This window comes from Orcinus orca, chromosome 15 (assembly GCF_937001465.1).
Source record: "Orcinus orca chromosome 15, mOrcOrc1.1, whole genome shotgun sequence".
In the NCBI taxonomy this organism is placed as follows: domain Eukaryota; kingdom Metazoa; phylum Chordata; class Mammalia; order Artiodactyla; family Delphinidae; genus Orcinus; species Orcinus orca.
Genome location: NC_064573.1, coordinates 42745794 through 42768831, shown reverse-complemented (window position 1 = coordinate 42768831; position 23038 = coordinate 42745794). Strand labels below are relative to the sequence as shown.

Genomic DNA, 23038 nt, shown 5'->3' with positions numbered 1-23038 from the left:
CAGCCCTGTCACAGCTGTGTGACCTTAGGCAAGGCATTTAACATTGGAGCCTCTGTTTGTTCATTTGTTAAGTGAGGAGAGCAAAGTACATACTGCTTCCAGAAGCTGTTGTGGGAATTAAATGAGATAATGCATGTAGAGTGATTTGCAGTTAGGGCACGGATGTTAGGCAAACTGGAGATGGGGGGAGGGTAAATGGGAATATCAGGACCACTTGAAGAATCAAACAAACCACACTACAGAGACTTCATATTCTTTCCTCCGTCTCTCAAATAATGTCTTTTCTGGCCACCAAGGCACACAAGCCCTCAACAGAGCCATGTGTTCTCATTTTTCATAACACGTAGGGGTTCCTCTTTATCTTAGCCCCATAAGACGTTCTAAAAGCCAGGTTGATTCCATGCCTGTCTTGGCTGTTCATGTTCAGTCCATTCTTCTCAAGATCATTCAAAGTATGACCCAGGGCTGGTCAGGAAGAAGCCACTTTGATGAGAATACTTTACACCCACTCAAAACCATATTCTTGGATGTGGAAGTGAGGTTGAAACAGTGTTCTTTGTTTTGATTTTTTGTTTCCTAAACTACCAAGTACTATGCTAGGCATTTAATGCAAATTATCTCATTTTATTCCTTGCAGCAACTTCTGTGAAGTGAGTACTATATCATTGTCCTTACTTAGCTATGAAATATCTGATGCTCAAAGGTTAATAAATTGCCTCAGGACAACCTGGCATTGAGTCCAAATCTTGTGCTCTGCTGTGCTTTATAGCTTTCCTTTGGATTTCATTTATTTGCTTTTATGTCTTAGAGTGGACTTCCAATAAAGATTTTATTTTATTTTTTTAGTTTATTGGCGAAGAGGAGATGGATTGCAGAGGATGAGGCTCTTAATACTTTTTGCTCTATTTATAGAATGTGACCTAAAGTTTTGAATTCCGTTTTGACCATAGGGAAGCAAGGAGAAAGAGCGTTTTGTTTTCAACCTTTTTTTTCTCAAAACTAGATATTCAGTAGTACTGCTGGGATTGATGAGTCCTATGGGAATGTCTTAACTTTACGTGTCTTAACTATTACATGTCTTATCTATGGGAATGTCTTAACTATTACATGTTTATGTGGAGCATAGCACTCTGACAGGATTCGTACTGTTGACTAAAAACTACTAGTTAGATCAGATAAAAACTTTAAATTCCAGATCAAAACTATTTTACTATGACTGTAGCTAGTTAATTGATAGGCAGTAAAAATGAAATAGAAAATGCACAAGCCCCAAAGCAAAAGTCCTGGGTTCTATGAGTTTTTGTGGAAACTTGGACTAAATTCAGGGCTTCACTTTGCAAACTGAGGCATTGTCTTAACTCTCATCCTCCAATTTCTGAAAACTGTCATCTCTGACTGTATGTTTCTAATTATTTTTCTTTATTGTAGGATTTTAATATAATTGAGGAAGCTCTTATTCAAAGGGTTTTAGACCGGTCACTTCTGGAATATGTGAATCACTCGAACACCACATAATTGTATTAAAAGAAAAGGGAAGGAGATCGTACAATTGCACCATTTTTTTCAAGATGCTGCTTGAAGAATTGGAGGGAAACTGTCAATGTTTGATGGGCAAAAAAGTGTACAACACAGTTATATGTTTGTCCATGTTTATTGTTATACTGCATTTTAAAACTGCTTTCATTTTGGTGGTTTAGGTCTGTTTTACATTCTTGAGTTTCTCAGACACTTAACAGCAAAAAAAGTCTCCATCAGCCATTAATATATGGAAGAGAACATAAGGCTGAGTATGTGGGTGAAGGATCTATATTTGCAAATTGAATGACATTGTGTGTAATGCTACATATTGATAACTTCCCTCATGGTTGGTCAAATAACTAATCTTTGTTCTATGGTGAGTGAAACAAAGTGTGGTCATTCAAGGAAATGTGAAATCTCTTCTAGAGTTCACGTTCTAACCGCTAATAGAATAAAAGGAATAACCTTGTATGGAGTAGGAAAGGAAAATTTTGGCAGTTGACAACATCCATTTAACCAAATTGTATAACATAATACTGTAATAAAATAAATTTCGTGTTAGGAATGTATACTTAATGCTTTGATTTTTTATAACTATGCACACATAAGAATTTAATTTTATATTTTTCAAATATTTGTAGCTTATTATTTAGAAATATTTCTATAATACAGGCAACTTCTTAAGAACCGTCAGCTGATATTTACAGTAGAAGTATTCACATCCATAATTTTTAGTGGAAAATCCTAAGGGCTTTGATTTTTTTTAATTTTATCTTTTAGGAAAATTATAAAATAAACAGAAATACTGAAAACCAAACAGAAAATATATAGCTTATTACATTCTCATAAGGAAACATTCTTTTAGAACTCTGCCAGTCACCTTCGATGTCTTCTATGTGTCCTGTCACAGTTAACAAACCTCTTCCCACAAAAGTAAACACTACATTGATTTTAATAGTACTCACTTCCTTGCGTTTCTTTCTTAGTTTATCCCCCAAGTGTGTGTCTCTACACACTAGCTTTTAATCTTTCTGGGTTTCTCCTTCTTTCTTTTCCTTAAAATTTACCTACAGAAGAACCTGGTTTTATAAATTTCCCACTGTCTATATTTTGTTAATTGCATACTCATGGCACAATTCAGCATGTTCTTCTAGCCTCTGGATATTGACACATGGATCCAGAGATCGGAGCAGACTCAGGTTCAACCTTTTGGCCAGACCATAGATCATGGTGTATTCTTTCAACAGAGGGCGCAGAATGTCTGGTTCCCTCTTTTGTGATGTCAGCTGAAATGGATACTCAATGCCTAGATCCATTGATTTGTTGTGGGTTGGAGAATATTCTATCATTTCTTTTTCATTTATTAGTTGGAACATTTTTATAAAGAGGTGTTTCCCCATATCTACTATTTGGTTAACCAGTGGTCAAGTTCATATAGGAAAGGGAAAATAAACTTGAATTTTCCCCTTTATTTACCAAATTTCAAGATAATAAACTTGTTTTCTATCATCCTCTGTAGATCACTTTTTTTAAGTGTTGTGAACTCATGGATTCAAACATATTTGATAGGCTTTAATCCATTTCACATATTGCCTTATTAAAGCCCAAATTGTCCTATCTTTGGTCATTGGGAGCCTTATCAAGTTGACCCTGAGTCCTTTTGACACTACTCTAGCAGTCTTTACTGGCTTCCTTGTAGTCTCGTATGACAGACTATTCCAGGCTCAACTTGGATGTTTCCTGCCCCAGACCTGGTATCAGCCATTTCTCTTAATGAGCCTGGTTACTTTCAGTGAGAAATAGTGCTTCAGAACTGTAATTGTGACTGTTAAGTTCACTGTGGCTATATTGGTCTTTGTTTCTAGGAGAGAGCTAGGAAATATCCTTTTTTTTAAGATAAAACACTTATTCATGAGTTTCTTTTGATACTTGCAAATCAAATTAAGTACTACAGGGTTTTTGCCTAATCTTTTCTATTACATTTGTGTCTTTTGTTTTTCTCTACTGAGAATCCTGGTCAAGGACACAGGAATATCCCACAATTATTCGTTTCCTTCATCTACTTTATGCATGCAACAGTCTCAGAATAATAATACTAATAAACCATCACCAATATGATAGCTGGTACAATTAAAAATGTTTTTCATTTGTTCTCCCTAATCTCCTATTTTTTAAAGTTGTACTATATCAACATTTTCAAGGAATTCCCTGGCGGTCCAGTGGTTAGGACTCTGTGTTCTCACTGCCCAGGGCCCGGGTCTGACCCCTGAACGGGGAGAACTAAGATCCTGCAAGCCGCATGGCGTGGCCAGAACAAAAAAAAAAAACGTTTTTTTTGTTTTGTTTTGTTTTTTTGCGGTACACAGGCCTCTCACCGTTGTGGCCTCTCCCGTTGCAGAGCACAGGCTCCAGATGTGCAGGCTCAGCGGCCATGGCTCATGGGCCCAGCTGCTCCGCGGCACGTGGGAACTTCCCGGACCGGGACACGAACCCGTGTCCCCTGCATCGGCAGGCGGACTCTCAACCACTGCGCCACCAGGGAAGACCAAAAAAAAAACGTTTTTTGAGAACCTATTGGTGTAACATACAATACTCTCTTCTATCCCCCATTTAGCTTAGTTCTTCAAGTACCTGTATGTTTAGTGCTTGCTACAACTCCTTATTTGATGGCTCTGTTTTTCATATTTGGCTCTCTAATGACAAATCCAGGACATAGAGTAATATTTCCATCTTGAAGTCAAGGAAATAAGCTACGAAGATGCGTGATTTCAGCTCCTGAGGATAAAGTGTTACTTGGTTGTGGTTAGCTTCTTAACTGTAATCGTCTATAAACATCTTTGTTCCTTACGCGTAAATGTAGTCATAGCCATGTTCCCCAAAATTTTCTATAGTAAATTATCCATTACTTCTTAAAAGCCTTGCTTACCATTCTGCCATCCACCGCAAGGTAATTAGAAAAACGTAAAGCCGGGTGAAACCTAGAGGGCCATAGTTCTTCCCTTTTAGATACTAGTTTCAAGCTTGCTTTTCACAGCTGCTAACAAGTAACAACAGATTTTTAGTTTCACCACCTCTCTTCCTACAGTTTGGATGGCTCAACCAGTAAAGCAAAACCTATTGGACAACAAGGGCAAAAGGAGAGGAACTTTTAAGAGGTAATCATTAGATTGAAAATATAGTCCCGGAAGAATAAAAGAATATATTTCTGAGTATTAGTACTCACTATCCAGAAAATAAATTTTTGTTAATTCCAAGCAATACAAAAGGCATCTTTAAATCTGTAAAACTTGAAAAAAACTTCAAAACTGTATTTTGAGTAAAGCTTTAAGTCACCTGCCACTGTTAAACCTCAGTGCAGCAATTCTACATCCTGTCCCTGGATATCCCTTATGATAATTTTGCCCCCTATGGGACAAACCAGGTGCTGGCCACCTGAATTATTTTGCCTTTTGAATTATTTTGAGTTCTAAAATAGTGAAGTGCAACTATTATTCATTGTTTCACTGTGCCTTTAACCTTTTATTAAAAGGAATTTATAATTCATTGTTTTAAAAAACGAAAACCAATATTTGAAGCTGTTGACTAAGCAAAAAATTTCACTCCTTTTTTTTAATAGCACCTCAAGGTGCCAATTTTTTAAGGCCTTATGAGGGAAAAACTGATTGACATATTATTCTTTAAAAACTAAATTCTTCTAATCCTACAAAAACCTATGGAGATTTTCCTTTTACTTTTTTTTTTTTTTTTTTTTTTGGCGCGGTACGCGGGCCTCTCACTGTTGTGGCCTCTCCTGTTGCAGAGCACAGGCTCTGGATGCGCAGGCTCAGCGGCCATGGCTCATGGGACCAGCCGCTCCGCGGCATGTGGGATCTTCCCGGACCGGGGCACGAACCCGTGTCCCCTGCATCGGCAGGCGGACTCTTGACCACTGCGCCACCAGGGAAGCCCTCCTTTTACATAATTTTTTCACCCAAGTTTCTAAAACGTATATTTAGAAATTGGATTGGGAATCTACGGTGAAGATAGTTCCAGGTCAGATCTAAAAGATCCTGGCTCTAATGATGTTACTTTATTACTTTTACTGGGTGCTAAGTGTCCTTTGTTTTCAAGCGAGCTTACAACAGTTACTGAACACATTTAACATATAATTAGTACCTTCAAGTAACATTGAAATTATTTTAAAAAGTCACTAAGAGATTCATCCTTTTATTATTCAACTGCAAAAAATAAATCTGTATAATGATCAGAAATTAAAATGTACAATTCCTTTTCTTCTGTAAATATGTGTTATTGTGAGAAATAAAGAATGGCAGGACCATTGCTTTCATTAAAATATCTACTGTGTCTGTTCTTAAACATGGTTCTTGATAATTTTTTACATCTAATACCCTTTTATGCTTTTAAGCCTCATATGTTGTTTAAATTGTCATCATTCAGCAATATCTATCATGAAAATATACTTTCATTTAGGCCAGTAGTTCTCAAAAGGGAGCAATTTTGCCTCCTAGGGGACACTTGACAATGTCAAGACATTTGGGGTTGTCATAACTGTGATGTGCTATTGCCCGGGATGTGGATCAAAGCCAGGGATGCTACTCAACATTCTACAGTGCACAGGACAGCCCCTCACAGCAAAGGATTACCCTTCCTGTCAATAGTGATGAGGTTTAGAAACCCTGGTTTGAGTCAAGGTAAAGCTGAGCATCATGGAGTTATTATTGGCTCTGCTTCCAAGGGACTCCATTGAAATTTAAAAGGCAAGATGAAGATGAATTTTGTATCTCTTATCCCTGCTAAATACATACTAAGTTTGGGGTGGCTATAGCTGTCATATGTAACCCAGTTCAGAATATACTAAAACATAGGAAAGTTTTTTTGGATTTTTTCACAAGAAGAGGAACAGGCCAGAACACAGGTCTTAATAGCATGACCTCTGATGACTGTTTGCTGAGTGACATCCTAAAAGATACCGGGAACCCAGAATGGTTTGGGAAGACTTACTTTCATCACTTAGGTTAGAGTTATTGAAGTAAATACGGTAAAATGGGACTTCCCCGGTGGCACAGTGGATAAGACTCCGTACTCCCAATGCAGGGGACCCAGGTTTGATCCCTGGTCAGGGAACGAGATCTCACACGCATGCCACAACTAAGGAGCCCTAGTGCTGCAACTAAGGAGACGGCGAGCCGCAACTAAGACCTCGCGCAAACAAAAAATAAATAAGGTAAATATATAACAGAGGGACACCTATGTCTGAGATCCTTGAGGCTAAGAAATATTTAAGCTTTTATCTTATGTCTAGAAAAATCATCTGGTATTTTATTTTAATTTTTTTTTTTTTGCGGTACGCGGGCCTCTCACTGTTGTGGCCTCTCCCGTTGCGGAGCACAGGCTCCGGGCGCGCAGGCTCAGCGGCCATGGCTCACGGGCCTAGCTGTTCCGCGGCATGTGGGATCTTCCCGGACCAGGGCACGAACCCGTGTCCCCTGCATCGGCAGGCGGACTCTCAACCACTGCGCCAACAGGGAAGCCCTCATCTAGTATTTTAATCCTGCAGGCTTCAGAGAAGACCATACATGGGTCTTGATTAGAGCTAATCATTGCCCCAAAGCAGCCATTTAAAAGGCCCATGGAACTTACCTGGCGGTCCAGTGGTGAAGAATCTGCCTTCCAATGCAGGGGACATCCGTTCCATCCCTCTTCAGGAAACCAAGATCCCCCATGCCGTGGGGCATCTAAGCCCGTGCTTAGCCCAAAACTACTGAGCTCGTGAGCCTCAGTGAGAGAGCCCACGTGCTGCAACTATAGAGCCCACGCGCTCTGGAGCCCAGCGCTGCAACTAGAGAGAGAAAACCCACATGCCACAACTAGAGAGAGAAAACCCTCATGCCACAACTAGAGAGAAGCCCGCGCGAGGCAATGAAGAGCCCGCGCGCCACAATGAAAGATCCTGCATGCCTCTATGAAGATCCCATGTGCTGCTGCCACTAACACACAGCACAGCCAAAAAATAAATAAATTAATTAAATGTTTAAATAAATAAAAATAAAAGGCCCAGTAGGGACTTACCTGGTTGTCCAGTGGTTAAGACTCCACGCTTCCATTGCAGGGGGCACGGGTTCGATCCCTGGTCGGGGAACTAAGATCCTGCATGCCATGTGGTACGGCCAAAAAAAAAAAAAAAAAAGGGCCCAGTGAAGGTGAAACAGAGATTCGTCAAGATAGATTAGGTCATGCTTCGATTACAAACAACCCCCAAATCTCAGCAGTCACCCAAGGTCTACTGTGGATCTTGGCTCTTCTCCAGGCAGCTGTTCTCCAATCTCAGAATTCTGCCTTACTTTGATCTCATAGCATTTGTATATGACCATGTGCCTCTCCAGCCACCCCTCACCACAACGGACTGGAGAATAGGTTACAGAGGTCATTTCCACTCACATTTCATTGGCCAAGGAAAGTAATGGCCACACGTAATTTCAAGGCATTGGAGAAGTGCAATTTCAGGTAGAAGAGAACTGGATATTGGGATATAATATTAATGCCAACCATGGAGGTACAAGCCGAGAAGAGCTGACAGAGAAGCAGAGGTCCATAGGGGAAAAGTCTTAAAAATATCTTTGAAAAGAAGGGGTGAAAGTCAAAATGAGACTGGGTTTTTAAAAACAGGAAATAATATTCTTTTTTGCCATAGTAATTTTTTCATTAATTTTATTCACAATTGGGGATGAGTTTACCAAATGAAAACCCTGTCCATTTCTCAAACATAAGACAATAATTTCTTTTTTTGAATCATTTTTCTTATTTATTAAAAGAAACACCAAGTGCATTCTCAGTCTTTACCACTGTATTTTCTCAGTATACTTGTGTACCTTCATCAGAACCACTTGGGTTACTTGGTATAACTGCATTTTTCTCAGCCCTCCCCAGATGTACAGAATTAGAATGTCTGAAATTCTGATGGATTCATCAGCAAGTCATCAAAATACGTTCAGATCTATCAATTTCTCACTATCTCCACAATTACAATTTTAATCTAAACCATCATCATCTGTTTCCTGGATCCCTGTAGTAAACGTCCGGTTGGCCTCCCTCCACTTACGGCAGTATGGACCATTATCCATAGAGCAGTCAGAGAGATCTTCAAAAGCATAAATCTGATCCCACCCCCTTCCCACTGCTTAAAATGCACCAAGGGCTTCCCATTGTTACTTGAATAAAATCTAAACGCCTTTCCATTCCCTTCCAAAGTTCCTCATGATCTGGCCCCTGCCTATCTTTCCAGTTTCATCTCTACTCTCTCCTTTAATCCCTACGTTTCAGCCACACTCGTCTTTAGGTTAAGCACACACCAAAATTAGTGGTCCTGCACCTTGGCACCTTCTATTCCTTCTGTTTGAAAAGCCCTTTCCCAGAGTTTGACATGGCTGCCTTCTAATCTTTAACTCCCAGATCAAATGTCATCTTCTCATAAAGGATTTTTCTCATAATTCTAGCCAAAGTCATTTCCCCCTTTTGTCTATTACCCTATTATAGTTTCTTCTTAACTGCTATTAGAATTTGAAATTAGCTTACATGTTTATTTTCATTTTTATTGAGTGTCTCCCCTCTCTAGAATATAAATTCTTTGAGTGCAGGTATACACCACTAATCTACCCAACATCTTAATGTGCATCTTAAGACAAAACCAAAAACAGTGGCACATGGTAAGTACTTAGTAAATATTTCTGCTAATCTATCATTATAGTTATGAGGATATAAAAACATGTAAAAACATAATGTTTTTATCACATGGAGTTCACAAGAGTGATAAAAAATATTAAAACCCTAGTAATCTAGCTCAAAGTCTTCATGAAACCAAGAAGTGTAAATTAATTCATTAGTAAGAATACCTCAATATTTTTTTATAGTCAGCTTAGCAGACTATAAAAAAATACCATAGGCTGATAAAAAAGATTGAAATAATGTCATTTGCAGCAACATGGATGGACCTAGAGATTATCATGCTAAGTGAAGTCAGACAAAGACAAGTACCATATGATATCACTTATATGTGGAATCTAAAATATGACACAAATGAACTTATTTACAAAACAGAAACAGATTCACAGACATAGAAAACAAACTTAAAGTTGCCAAAGGGGAAAGCAGGTGGAGGAGGGATAAATTTGGAGTTTGGGATTAGCAGATACAAACTATTATATATAAAATAGAAAAGCAACAAGGTCCTACTGTATAGCACAGGGAAATACATTCAATATCCTATAAGCCATAATGGAAAAGAATATATATATATATATCTGAATCAGTTTGCTGTACACCAGAAACTAACAACATTGTAAATCAACTATACTTCAATTTTTAAAAAAATACCGTATGGGAATTCCCTGGTGGTCCAGTGGCTAGGACTCCAAGCTTTCACTGCTGAGGGTGTGGTTCAATCCCTGCTCAGGGAACTAAGATCCCACAAGCCGCAGGATGTGGCCAAAAAAGAAAAGAAACAAAAAAAATACCATAGGCTGGGTGGCTTAAACAATAGACATTTATTTCTTACAGTTCTGGAGGCTGGGAAGTCCAAAATCTAGGTGTCAGCAGATTTTGTTATTGGTGAGGGCCCTCCTTCTGGCTTGTTGATGGCCACCTTCTTGCTGAATCCTCATGGCAGAGACAGTGAGCTCTGGTCTCTTCCTCTTCTTATAACAGTGCTAATCTGCTCAGGACCCCATCTAAACCTAATTACCCTCAAAGATCCACTTCCAAATACCATCACATAAGGGGTTAGGGCTTCAGCATGAATTTTTGGGGACACAAACATTCAGCCCATAACAATAAGTATGCAATAATATAAATATAAATAAGAATAGAGAGAAATAGCTAGTAAAACACACATATAAAACATGCAAATACAGTAATTAAAGATATTAATTTGAACTCTATAGTGATGTATTATTTTTCTATCTTAACACAATGTCTGACATAGTGTAAGCTCTCAGTAAATATTTTTTGAATCAGTCTATTAGCAAATTTCTCAACTGATGGTCCCCCATGCAAAGAAGATGTGGAGGAACTGGCACACTGGGATGGTGTTAGTGGTAGAATTTACACATTACAAAGCAACTTCGTAGTGGCATCTTACCTCTCCTTATAATAAATTTCATAATTTCTCTGAGAAGACTTCTTTGAGCTATCCAAGCAGAGTCAATCACACCATCCTTTATATCACTAGACCACACTATCTCTGGACCACACCTCCATTGCTATAGATACCATATTATATTTCTTTGTTTATATGACTGATACTCATGAGATTGGGCATTCCTTAAGGGTGAGGGTTACATTCACAGGACCTTACTAGAAACTCAATACATGTGTCTTAGTTTGCTAGGGCTGTCATAACATAACACCATACACTGGGTGGCTTAGACAGAAATTTATTTTCTCACAGTTCTGGAGGCTGGAAAGTCTGCCATCAAGGACCTTCAGGGTTCAGTTTCTGGTGAGGGGTCTCTTCCTGGCTTACAGACAGTCACATTCTCACTGTGTCCTCACATGGCAGAGAGAGTGAGCAAGAGATCAAGTATTCTAGTGTCTCTTCTTATAAAGGCACCAATCCCGTCATGAGAGCACCACCTTCATGACCTCATCTAACCCTCATTACCTCCGAAATGTCCTGTCTACAAATACCATTACATTGGGGATTAGGGTTTCAACATATGCATTTGAGGGGGACAGAAAATCAGGCCATAACAATATGTTTGTTGAACGGAAAAATGAGTGGTTGACAAGTGGATCAGAATACTCATGTTAGCTCCTCAGTATATCCTTTCCTCACTAATAAAGTCTATATGGGGAGCAAAATTATAGTAAAAAGAGCAACTTTATGTCTGAATTTGCTCATCACTATTTCCCCAGAACTTAGCACAAGTGCATCTATGGGCACTCAATAAATATCTGTTGAATAAATTAGTGAATAAATTGTAGTTTGAGAAGCATAGGCAAGATGTTCTTAACGAATAAAGTCTTCAAGCCAGATGCAGCTCTTCTTTTTAGAGATAGACTTGTCAATTGAGCCAAACTACTAGGCAGCTTCTCTCCTAGACAGAGTTTTAAAGCAGTGAGCAGTCCAGTAACATAGCTCCTACAGGACAAGCAGTATTATTTCACGTTCATTTGGTGATATTAGAGGTATTGCACTAATTCTGAAGGACAACTGTACATTGTATTTTACAGTTGCTGAGTTTAACTTGCTCCAGATTATACAGTGTATTTGCTGCAGAGTTACTGTAGATGACTAAATAAAACCCAGGTAATCAGATAAAATGAAGGAAATGTTTAGTTCTTATATCTACTATATTTTGATATGCCTCTAAATGTATTTCACCTTGTCCCCTTGACACATCCTTAATACATGCAAGAAGGTCAAAGTCTTATATATAAAATCATACTATGCTTTGACAGTATTTCAAGAGCGTGTTCTCCAGAAATTTCAGTCTCAAGGCTTTTTGATTTTAAAACTACCTTAGGGGGATTCCCTAGCGGTTCAGTGGTTAAGACTCTGCACTTCCATTGCAGGGGGCACGGGTTCAATCCCTGGTTGGGGAATTAAGAAACTGCAAGCCAAGTGGCACGGCCAAAAATTTGTAACGAAATTTTTTTTCCTAAAGTAGCCAAACTCTTAGAAACAGAAAATAGAATGGTTGTTGCCAGGGGGCAGAGGGAGGGTGAAAAGAGGAATTATTCAATGGATATAGAGTTTCAGTTTTGCAAGATGAAAAAGTTCTAGAGACCTGTTGCATAGCATAACAAGGTACATATAGTTAACACTACTGAATCGTACAGTTAAAAATGGTTAAAATGGAAAATTGTTTAAATTTATTTATTTTTAAAATTATTTTATTTATTTATTTCTGGCTGCATAGGGTCTTCGTTGCTGCACGCGGGCTTTCTCTAGTTGCGGCAAGTGGGGGCTACTCTTCGTTGCATTGCACAGTCTTCTCATTGTGGTGGCTTCTCTTGTTGCGGAGCATGGGCTCTAGGTACGTGGGTTTCAATAGTTGTAGCACACGGGCTCAGTAGCTGTGGTGCACGGGCTTAGTGGCTCCATGGCATGTGGGATCTTCCTGGAGCAGGTCTGAAACCCATGTCTCCTGCAATGGCAGGCGGATTCTTAACCACTGCACCACCAGGGAAGCCCAAAATGGAAAATTTAATGCTTTTTTTTTTAACCACAGTAAACAAACAGACAAACAAAATTGGTATGTGGGTAAACCAAATACCAATTTATATGCCAAATATATAGTTCCATGCCTCCCAGTTTGGGAAATTACAATTGTTGGTGAAATTTAGGAAAGAAGTATCATGTCACTGGTGAAGCCCTTGAGGTTTCAAAAATAAAGTATTTAAATATAGAGACTGAACAATGCTTCTCCCTGTTGCTTTTGTTTCCCCACCCCCAGGTCTCTCTCCAGACTTCTGAGGAAACTTAGAGCACACAGCTTTCTTTGCTTGTTTTTTCCCCCATTTGCAGTTGTACATTCTCTTAGATATTTACTGATTTGAGTTGCCAGTCTGAGTTAGCATCACTTCTTTATAGGAATTTTGATGGAACGCTTAGGACAAGAAGGCAGTTCTTGTTTTTGTTATGGGTACTGTTGAAACCGAGCAGGATCCTGTGGGACCCTCCCAGGTACAATAGCCTTTCTGTGTCTCCCCATTTCTTGTTTGTAGGAAAAAGACTTCAGCCTCTTAGACCTGCTTTGAGTTCCAAAGGGCAGATTCAAACTGTTACTAATCAGGGAAATGAGGGAATGCAGAAACAAAGGAAAAGCAGTCAGAAAGAATAGTGCAGCGATGGGGCAGAGTTCTGGTTCCTCCTAGGGGGGGATATGCATAGCAGTCTGGTATATATCTCTGAGCTCTTCTACAGAAACTAAGGCCCCCATTCAGTGTGGAGGATGGTGACTTCAGGCTGGGCACAAGCATGTGGACACCAGAATGATTGGAGCCAGAAGGCTGATAATTGGGATTCCTGGAATGCCACCCTGTTACCTTACCACCAACCAATCAGAAGAAAGTCATACACCCTGCAGCCCTCCCCCCAAATTTTGCTAATAAAAACTCTTCCCCAAAAACCATAAGGGAGTTTGGGCTTTTTGAGCTCGAGCTGTCCGTCTCCTTGCTTGGCTCCGCAACAAACATTTCTCTGCTCCAAACTCTGATGTTTCTGCTTGTTTGGTCTCACCGTGCACCAGGCACAGGAATTTGGGTTTGACCACACTGTTGTTGTTGTTTTTCACACTAAATACCCTGAGCTTAAATAATTTCGCCTTTGGGGACCACCAGGAGGGAAGAGTTTGCCTGAAGCAAACTAGAGGACAGACTTCCAGCAAGTTCCAACAGCATGGTGCCACAGTGATTTCTCTTCTACCCTGTGAGCCACAGCTGGGCCCTTCTCCAGCAAGATCTGGACAAAGGTCTGGAGGTGGAGGTAGAGTCCTTCTTTGGGTACTCTATCTCAACCCTGTATTATTATTTTTTTTCTTTTAAATACGGAATGCATCATGAATTCAAGTGTCATCCTTGCACAGGGGCCATGCTAATCTTCTCTGTATTGTTCTGATTTTAGTACTTGTGCTGCTGAAGCGAGCACTCAACTCTATATTCTTTAGAATTCGCTTTTTTTTACTTTAATTTTTGTTGGAGTATAGTTGATTTAGCATGTGGTGTTAGTTTCAGGGGTCCAGTAAAGTGAATCAGTTATACATATACATATGTCTACTCTTTTTTAGCTTCTTTTCCCATATAGACCATTACAGAGTACTGAGTAGAGTTCCCTGTGCTATACAGTAGGTCCTCATTAGTTTTCAATTTTACTTATAGTAGTGTGTATATGTCAATCCCGATCTCCCAGTTTATCCCCTCCCCCTTTACTTCTCATGTTAATCCCCTAGTAGAGTTAAAAATTCTTCATATTAAACTTTCTCTGTTCAAATGATTGTTGGTTCAAATCTCTTTCCTGATTGGACCCAGACTGAAAATCAGATACTGTTACATTTTCCTGAGTACCTTCAATAAAGTACAACAAGAAATTTGCATGCTCTCATTGAGACTTTCCTGGATGCAGGTAGAGAAAAAGAAGAATTGGAAAGTGAGAATGCTGAGGTCCAACTCAAGAAAGTAATCATCTGCTGGACCAAAGTGAAGAGCTCAAGTTCCCTGATTCACTTCCCTTTCTGTGCGTAAGATTACCACGTTGACTGATAAAGGGTGAGATCCTGGCCACTGGGGAGGAATGAATGGAGGATTTGGGGTACCCTGCCTTGCTGAGCTGTACCACAGTGCCACGCACTGGCTCCCCTCCTGACAAACAGGATGGCAATGACATGGCAAAGTATATTGGACTGGAATTCAGTCTGGGGGGTAGAGTGATATTCTAGAACACAGAGAGCAAGAGTTCTCTGCCAGCCCAGCCAGTTTCTCCATCTACACTGTCCTAAGACAAACTTTGTCAAACAGAGTGCCCTGGATGTGTGTTATCCCCAGAGTTGCTGCTAACAAATAGAAAATCTGAGGGTCGCCCAGTCTTGTCTTCAATTTAGCAGCCCCATGACCTGACACATTTTTTGGTGTTTACTGTGAGGAAGTTCCCCTAAAATGAAACTGATAAACAGATGACTACAGTTTTATCAGAAATGTAGCACCAGCAGAAACCCAACCTGTGACAGGCCTGTGATTCATTAAAATCAACAGGGCAGCATTTACCAAAATTCATCAAACTAGATGATCAAAGTAGGTGCATTTTCTCATACATAAATAATACTTCAATAAAGCTGATTTTTAAAAATAAATAAAAAGTAAAAATAAAATCAATAAGGCAGAATGTCCTAATTCCTTAGAGTCTCAAGAAGAGTCTCATTTTGGTACCCCAATACCTTTAACAAAAAAATGAATTGCAAATGAGATAGACGCCTTCCTTCTCCTTAGACAGGCTAGTCTATGCTAATGTCCTTTTAGGTGTTCCCCTGGCAACAGTAATTATCCCAGCAGGTAATACCGGAGAGCCAGATTCATTGACAACGGGATTCTCACCACGCTCAAGTCAACCATGAGACTCAGTTGTTCTCTGCTTTGCTTCATTAACTCTGTCCAACAGCAGACGGTACACATTCTATGGTTCCTTCTCCTTTCTCCATGTTCTAAATGGAAATTCTTATTGTAGTTGTATTTGTTTTGCATTGTGGCACATGAGAGGTGGCTGATAGGGATTACATTTATGATTTAGCCTAAGACTGCAGGATGGGACTTCCCTGGTGGTCCAGTGGGTAAGACTCCAAACTCCCAATGCAGGGGACCCAGGTTCGATCCCTGGTTGGGGAACTAGATCCCACGTGCGTGCCTCAACTAAAACCTGGCACAACCTAAATAAATAAATAAATATTTTAAAAAATTCATTACCATATGCAGAGAGTGAGAAAGCAAATGTGGCAAAATATTAATTTAAAAAAAAAAACACTGCAGGATGATGAGATATTAAAACTGGACCAGGGGAATTCCGTGGCCATCCAGTGGTTGGGACTCTGAGCTTTCACTGCCAAGCGCACGAGTTCAATCCCTGGTGGAGGAAGTAAAATCCCACAAGCCGTGGGGCACGGCCAAAGCAAACAAACAAAAGCAAACAAACAAAACTGGACTAGATTAAGACTCAACTAAAGGAAGAAGTAAGAGATATTGCACTGGAAAAAATAGTAGTCTTGTGACATTGCCTCTAGAAGCACAGCTGGAAGGGGCTTTAGATTGTCTCCTTTTGAGGAAGTACAAATGCATATGTATTGAGGGGGAAATGGCTGGAATAATTAACTTTAAGAACAGAAAGAAGAGTGGTTATGTTCTGAACTGTTCTTCTAGTTCCCTAAAAATTAGGCTTTGTTTGCTTTTAAAAACTGGTGTGAAGCTTTTGCCTCCACTGTTATACTAGAACTAATCTTGTAATAGTTGCCTTTGTCCTGGCTGTGAGCCCAGAACCGAACAATGCACAGAAGATGTCAATAAATGTGTGAAGTAAATGAAAGCAAAAAAGGAAAAAGAAAAAGGGAGGAGGAGGAAGGGAGAAGGTGGGTAGGAGGACAAAGGACGGGGAGAGGGATCTTTTTCTTCTATAACTTTCTCTCAAACATCATCAAAGAAAATTTGGAATGTGAGTTGATTTGTTGAAATTTCTTGCCATTTCTGGTCTAATCTATAGCTCTGCCTCTGAGGACAGCATAGTTTATCCAGTGAAACAACTTTAGCTACATTCAGAATATGTTTTTCACTGCTGGCTTGCTCTCTACAGATTGGCTTTCTACGCCTGGGGAAGGAAGGAGGTGGCTGCCCCACAGCTCCTGTTAACATACCTTCCAAGTTAATGTAAGCAGATAAATAAGGGGGTCTCCGGAGAAAGAGAACCAGGAACTGCTTTCTTGACATAAGAGAAGCCATTTTGGTCTCAGACATTTTGTGATCTGAGCCTGGCCACAATGCTTGCCCTTGAACAGGTCTCAGTATTAATGATCATAAGGGAACAAAGGAATTCAGGAAGAGAGAAAAGCACAGTGATAAAACAGAGTCCTAGTTCCTCCTCAAGGGATATACATAATAATATATATTTCAGTGCTGAAGTAACTAAGCACCCCCCCACCCCGCCCCGCCCTGACCAGGTGCAGGACGGAAGAAATGTGATGTTGACCCTTTTGACTTCAATCAACTAAATCTTGGACTCTGTCAACCTTTGCCCCAGTTCTATGCTGAATTCTCCTCTGCTCAAGCCCCTTCACGAATATGCATGTACCCTTAGCTTAAAACTTCCCCAATTTTGCTGTTCAGGTAGACAGTGCTTTAGGAGAGATCCCTGGTGTTCTCCTTACTTGTTGCAAGTAATAAGTCCTTCCTTCTCCCAACCTTTGGCTTGGTTGTGTCTATTGGCTAGATACCCACCAAGAGGCGAACCCAGTTTTCAGGCAACATTAATGTACTTAATGGAGACTGACTAGAATATAGGGATCTCAATTGCATATTCTTGAAGCTGTGACAGTCTCAAGTTGGGACTATACACACCTCTATGTTAATCGATTTGTAACACGGAGGTTTTACTTCACAGGATACATAGGCCCAATGGGGTTACTAATAGGAATATTATTTAAAATGACAGCTGTATAATAGTACATAAAAATGCTGCTGATATGGAATTAAATGTAAGGTAAATAGCATGAAAATGCATATTTATAATGACATTTATGAAGGAGTTGAAATTTAACTGTCCCAAACCGGGGTAGACTAAAAAGGTGAATTCCTTTATTTTCTATGTTTAATTAGATCTCACTTTTGAGTTTCCATTTGTGCTAATTTGCAGAGCTGTGAGGAGGGAATTTAAACTTGCAATGGAAAGTAACTCAGTTCCTTCTCTTCTGGGAAGTAGAACCACTTTTGCAGTGTTTTTTTCTCCTTTACCTTCCCCTTGTCCTTCTAAAGTGTTGATTCAGTTAGGAAAATGGGTCAGGGTCCAGTCAGGAAAGAAAGCTCTCAATAAGTAGTTCAAAAGAAAATGTTTAATACAGAAAATTAATTACAAAGATGTCAGAATTGCTGAAAGACCAAGTGTGATAGCAAGGCAAACACAGAAGCCACTGAGAAAAGGCAGGGACTGTCCAGCAGGAACCAGGATCATAGAAGGAAGGGTGGTCTCCCAGAAGCTGGAACTGAAACAGGAGGGAAGGAGGCAGGGGACAACCTTTAAAAGAATGATATAGCCATAGGACATGACAAAAACTGGTTAGAACTAACTAGATCCAAGATGGCAGAAGATTTGACTTCCATTGGACTTTGAGCCTCATTATATGCTCATTGTAATACATTAGCGTAAGCTAAGTGAGACACACACACCAGCACCATGACAGTTCTGAGGCCAACCATCAAAGATCAAAAAGTGGGTGGTGGCCCAATTCCTGGAAATCTCCACCCCTTCCCCAAAATAGTTGGAATAATCCTCCCCCTCATTAGCCTATGAAATTATCCAGCCCATAAAAACTAACCATGCCATATTTCTGTGCCTCTCGCCTTCTGAGATGGCCTACACTCTGTCTGTGGAGAGTGTTTCTCTCTAAATACATCCACTTCTTACCTATCACTTTGTCTCTCACTGGATTCTTTCTGTGATGAGACATCAAGAACCTGAGCTTCGGACTTCCCTAGCCGTCCAGTGGTTAAGACTCCTCACTCCCGATGCCGGGGGTCCAGATTCATCCCTGGTCGGGGAACTAGATCCCGTATGCATGCCGTAACCAAGAAGCCTGCATGCCACGACTAAGAAGTCCCCATGCTGCAACTAAGACCCAGAGCAGCCTAAATAAATAAATAAATTTAAACAAAAAAGAACCTGAGCTTCATTAAGTCCTGAGACCACGTGTGTGATCTCGATTAAAAGATGGTGGGTTCAAGTCCCAATCTGAGGTCCACAGTTTCAGAAACATGGAAGAAATGAGGCCATTGCCAGAAGCAAAGAGAGGGTAAAATTCTGTCACCCAATTGCAATGCGTGTGTGTAGGGGGGTGTTTCCCATATGCTAAACAATTCTCAGATGTCAGCTGAGAGTCCTACAATTCAACTCAATTCTGATACCTACCTGAATATAGTGCCAGATCCCACAGGTTAAGAGCTCAGTCCTACAAGACTGCCCATCCCCCTGCCCACTTCAGACACCAAATCAAAAGTCCAGGTTGTCACCTGTGCTTCTGACCCATTAGCTATAAATCAGAGGTTCCCACTACTCCTTGGGTTTGATTAATTTGCTCGAGTGGCTTACAGAACTCAGGAAAGCAGTTTACTCACTAGATTACTGGTTTATTATAAAAGGATATGTACAACTCAGGAACAACCAGATGAAGCGATGTGTAGGGCTAAGGATGGGGGAAAGGATGCGGAGCTTCCATGCTCTCTAACCAGGCCACTTTCCTCAGTTTCCATGTGTTCACCAAGTCAGAAGCTCTCTAAACCCTGTCCTTTGGGGTTGTTACGTAGGCTTCATTACAGAGGCATCATTGAGTAAATCATTAACCATTGGTGAGGGAACTCAAACTCCAGCCCCTCTCTCCCTGGAGGTCTGGGTGTGGTACTAAAAGTTCCAACCCTTTAAGCACTTGGTTGGTTCCTCTGGAGACCAACCTCCAACTTCTGGGGCTTTCCCAAAGTCACCTTAGTAACATAAAAAAAGATACCTTTACTGTTCTTATCAATTAGGAAATTCAAAAGGTTTTTAGGAGAGCTCTGTGCCCAAAACAGGAACAAAGACCAAATATATATTTCTTATTATAAATCACAGTATCACAGAGGGAGAAATACCTTGACTTCTTCCTTCCTTCTCCCTTCCAGTTTCTCTTCAATGCCTCCCACTGGCTGAATATAGCAAGAAGTCAGTTGGTAAGGGAAAATGGGATACAGTTTGCAAGGGTTAACTCCAGCAATACAGAGCAGAATAGAGGACTGAGGGGGGCAGGGCAGGGGGAACAGATCTGGTAGTCATTAAGCAAATACCTAGCTCAGATACTCTGAGCTACAAATAACAAAAGAGCCAACTGAGAATGGCTTAAACTATTAGAAAGGTTTAACAGGAGGTAGGGTAGGGAATTCCCTGGCAGTCCAGTGGTTAAGACTTCATTGTAGGGCGGTTTCAGGGCTGATGAGATTAATGCTCAATTACATCAAGGACCCCCGTTCTTCAATCTTTCAGCTCCGACATCTTCAGTCCTTTGGCTTATCCTCTGGCTTGTTCTTTTCATGGTTTCATGATGGTTGCAGAGTTTCAGGCAGCGTAGATAGACAGAAAAACATCCAGAAGTAGCATGGAATTGTTTATTCCTATTTGTTTTTTGATCAGCAAAGGAAAGCACTTGCTGAAGCCCCTCAGAAGAATTCTTGTCACACCTCCTTGATCATAATTGAGTCACAGGCCCAGGCCTAAATGTGTAAGAAGAAATAACCCATCCAGATTGGCTCATCTCAATCATGGGTTTCCCCCTTGAGCTGAGAATAAGGGTTACCTCCTAAAAGATAGAGCTGGGAGAAAAATAGAAGCTACCTAAACAAAAATCATGATTTATTAGAGTGGGGGATGGAAGTAGGATTTATGAATGCTTGTTGGGAATTCCCTGGTGGTCCAGTGGTTGGGACTCTGTGCTTTCACTGCTGAGGGTGTGGGTTCAATCCCTGGTTGGGGAACTAAGATCCTGCAAGCTGTGCAGTGCGGCCAAAAAAAAATGCTTGTTGATAGGAACATGGTGCCTATTATGGTTTCCCTTTCACATTTTTATTCACTTGAACTCCTTCTTACTTAGCCTTAGGCATCCATCTGCCTGTGTATGTGTGTGTGCGCACGCACGTGCTGGGGTGAAGAGGGGAAAAGAAGAAATTAGTATTAATTTAACAGGAATGTAAAGAACTTTGCTTTTTTTTTTTTTGGAAAAAAGAACATTTCCAAAACAAGCTTAAACAATTAAATTATATGCCTTCAGTGAATAGGTTATTTATGTACATGATCAGGAGTAATATTGAAAATATTTGGACTTCCCTGGTGGCACAGTGGTTAAGAATCTGCCTGCCAGTGCAGGGGACACAGGTTTGAGCCCTGGTCCAGGAAGATCTCACATGCCGCAGAGCAACTAAGCCTGTGCGCCACAACTACTGAGCCCACTAGCCACAACTATTGAGCCTGCACTCTAGAGCCTGCGAGCCACAACTACTGAAGTCCGTGTACCACAACTACTAAATCCTGCGCGTCTAGAGCCTGTGCTCCACAAGAGAAGCCACTGCAGTGAGAAGGCCCCGTTCGCCGCAACTAGAGAAAGCCCGCGCACAGCAACAAAGACAGCCAAAATCAAAGTAAAGACAACCAAAAATAAATAAATAAATAAAATTAAAAAAAAAAATTAAAAGAAAAAGAAAATATTTAACAACTGGAACCAGATGGGCACTGGCCATTCAGAACAGACTATTGACCAATCAGGGGCCAGGCTGAAAAGGACTAGAAGAGTTGCACCTGCACGGCTGCCAAGCAGCTGAAGGTCAGCACCGCACATGGTACTAATTTAAAAAGACACAGAAGGGTAGACAGTGAAAGATAAGCCTCTCTTCTATTCCATCTCCCAGCTTCCCCGTTCACTTCTTCAAAGGCAGTCACTTTTACCAGTAAAACTTTGAAGGTTTTATACCAAGACAAATCCAGGCTTTGTAAAGAAAGTAATTAATTTTCTAAATTCACTTATCTCCCCCTTTAGTATGTTAATTACCTGGCTTAGTAGACTTGACTGAAGAGTTTTACATATGGGAGCAGCACCCAATCAACCCAATCAGCCATAAACAGCAAAGGGAAAGGTCCATTCTTTCCAGTCCAAGGGATTGTGAAATAAAATCCATATTTTATGGCAAGACAAAAATGTAAACATAAACAATTCTTCTCTGACCTTTGGCTTCCTCTCTCCCACCACTGTGCATCATGTATCTGCATTATGCATCGACCAAACCTCCCCCATCAGCAGGAATACGTGTTGAACCATAAAGAGTGATGTTCTCCTTAGCATCAACAAGACAACTCCTTAAAAGATAACGTTACTCCTTGAGCTTGTAAGGGGTCACGTGACCCACCACGATGACATGACACTTAGATCTGGATTATGTAAACTGTCAATAATGTCATTTGATGTACTGTCCTCTGTCTCAAAAAACTTATAAAACTGTGCCTTGACTTCTAATAGGCAGAACAGTTCTCAGAGCTTTTTGAGATACTCTTCCCAGGTCATAATGCTCAAATTTGGCTCGAATAAAATTTTCCATTTCTTTCTTAGATCGACTGATTAATTTTCATCAACAGGATTATGGTTGGAACAAAAAGTTGAAGAAAGGTGTGTTAGGTTGAGAGGAGAGATGAGCGCTGGGGACAAGGCCTTGAACCGGGCAAGACAGGCCAGAGTAGCCCTCACCATCAGGTACCAGCAGCACAATGCCCAGGACTCATTGCATTTTAGAGAGCAGCCAAAATTATCTTCTCTGCAGAAAAGTCCAGCAAGAATTCAAAGGTGACCTGCAGGTCCAAGATTCCCCAGTCGTGTCTCAAACTCATGTCAGCTACCCTTTGTCCTTCCTCTTATTCCAGATGCCATTTTGAGTGGAGCCAACTGAGGGAAATGGACTATTAACAGATTGAGTGTTTTAACCTAAACTTAAAGGAAATGTTTAAATTATTTCAACAGACTAAGTTTATAAAGCTGGTCTAACATTTAGGGTTTTCCCCCTATGCCCCCAAACTGAGGAGGTTTTATTTACACAGCTGAACGTAATTGGAGTAAATCTGTGATGCTGCCATAAAAATATCAAGTAGTTTTTTGTATGAAATGCTGCCAAGACAGAAGATCGTGTCTTTTGGCATTTATGGTTTATTTTTCTAAGCTTAACTCTCAGTGGGTTACTACATTTTCCTTATACCCACATTTTTGATGTA

The 23038-nt window shown here is 40.4% G+C and overlaps 1 protein-coding gene and 1 non-coding gene across 3 annotated transcripts in view; one reads left to right on the top strand and one right to left on the bottom strand.

The window, feature by feature from the left end:
* RNF125 (ring finger protein 125) overlaps positions 1-5851 on the top strand; it is a 41374-nt gene extending 35523 nt beyond the window's left edge. For both annotated transcript variants that reach the window (XR_007471682.1, XM_004273716.4), the window contains one exon: positions 1429-5851. Coding sequence is in view for 1 of the 2 variants with exons in the window: in XM_004273716.4 (XP_004273764.1) it covers positions 1429-1515 (87 nt within the window). In the remaining variant the exon portion in view is untranslated. The remainder of the gene's footprint in view (positions 1-1428) is intronic.
* An 8206-nt stretch (positions 5852-14057) lies between these two features.
* Positions 14058-14164, bottom strand: LOC117202844 (U6 spliceosomal RNA). Its single transcript, XR_004485335.2, has one exon. It is a non-coding gene; the product is annotated as a U6 spliceosomal RNA (small nuclear RNA).
* Positions 14165-23038: the final 8874 nt, after the last annotated feature.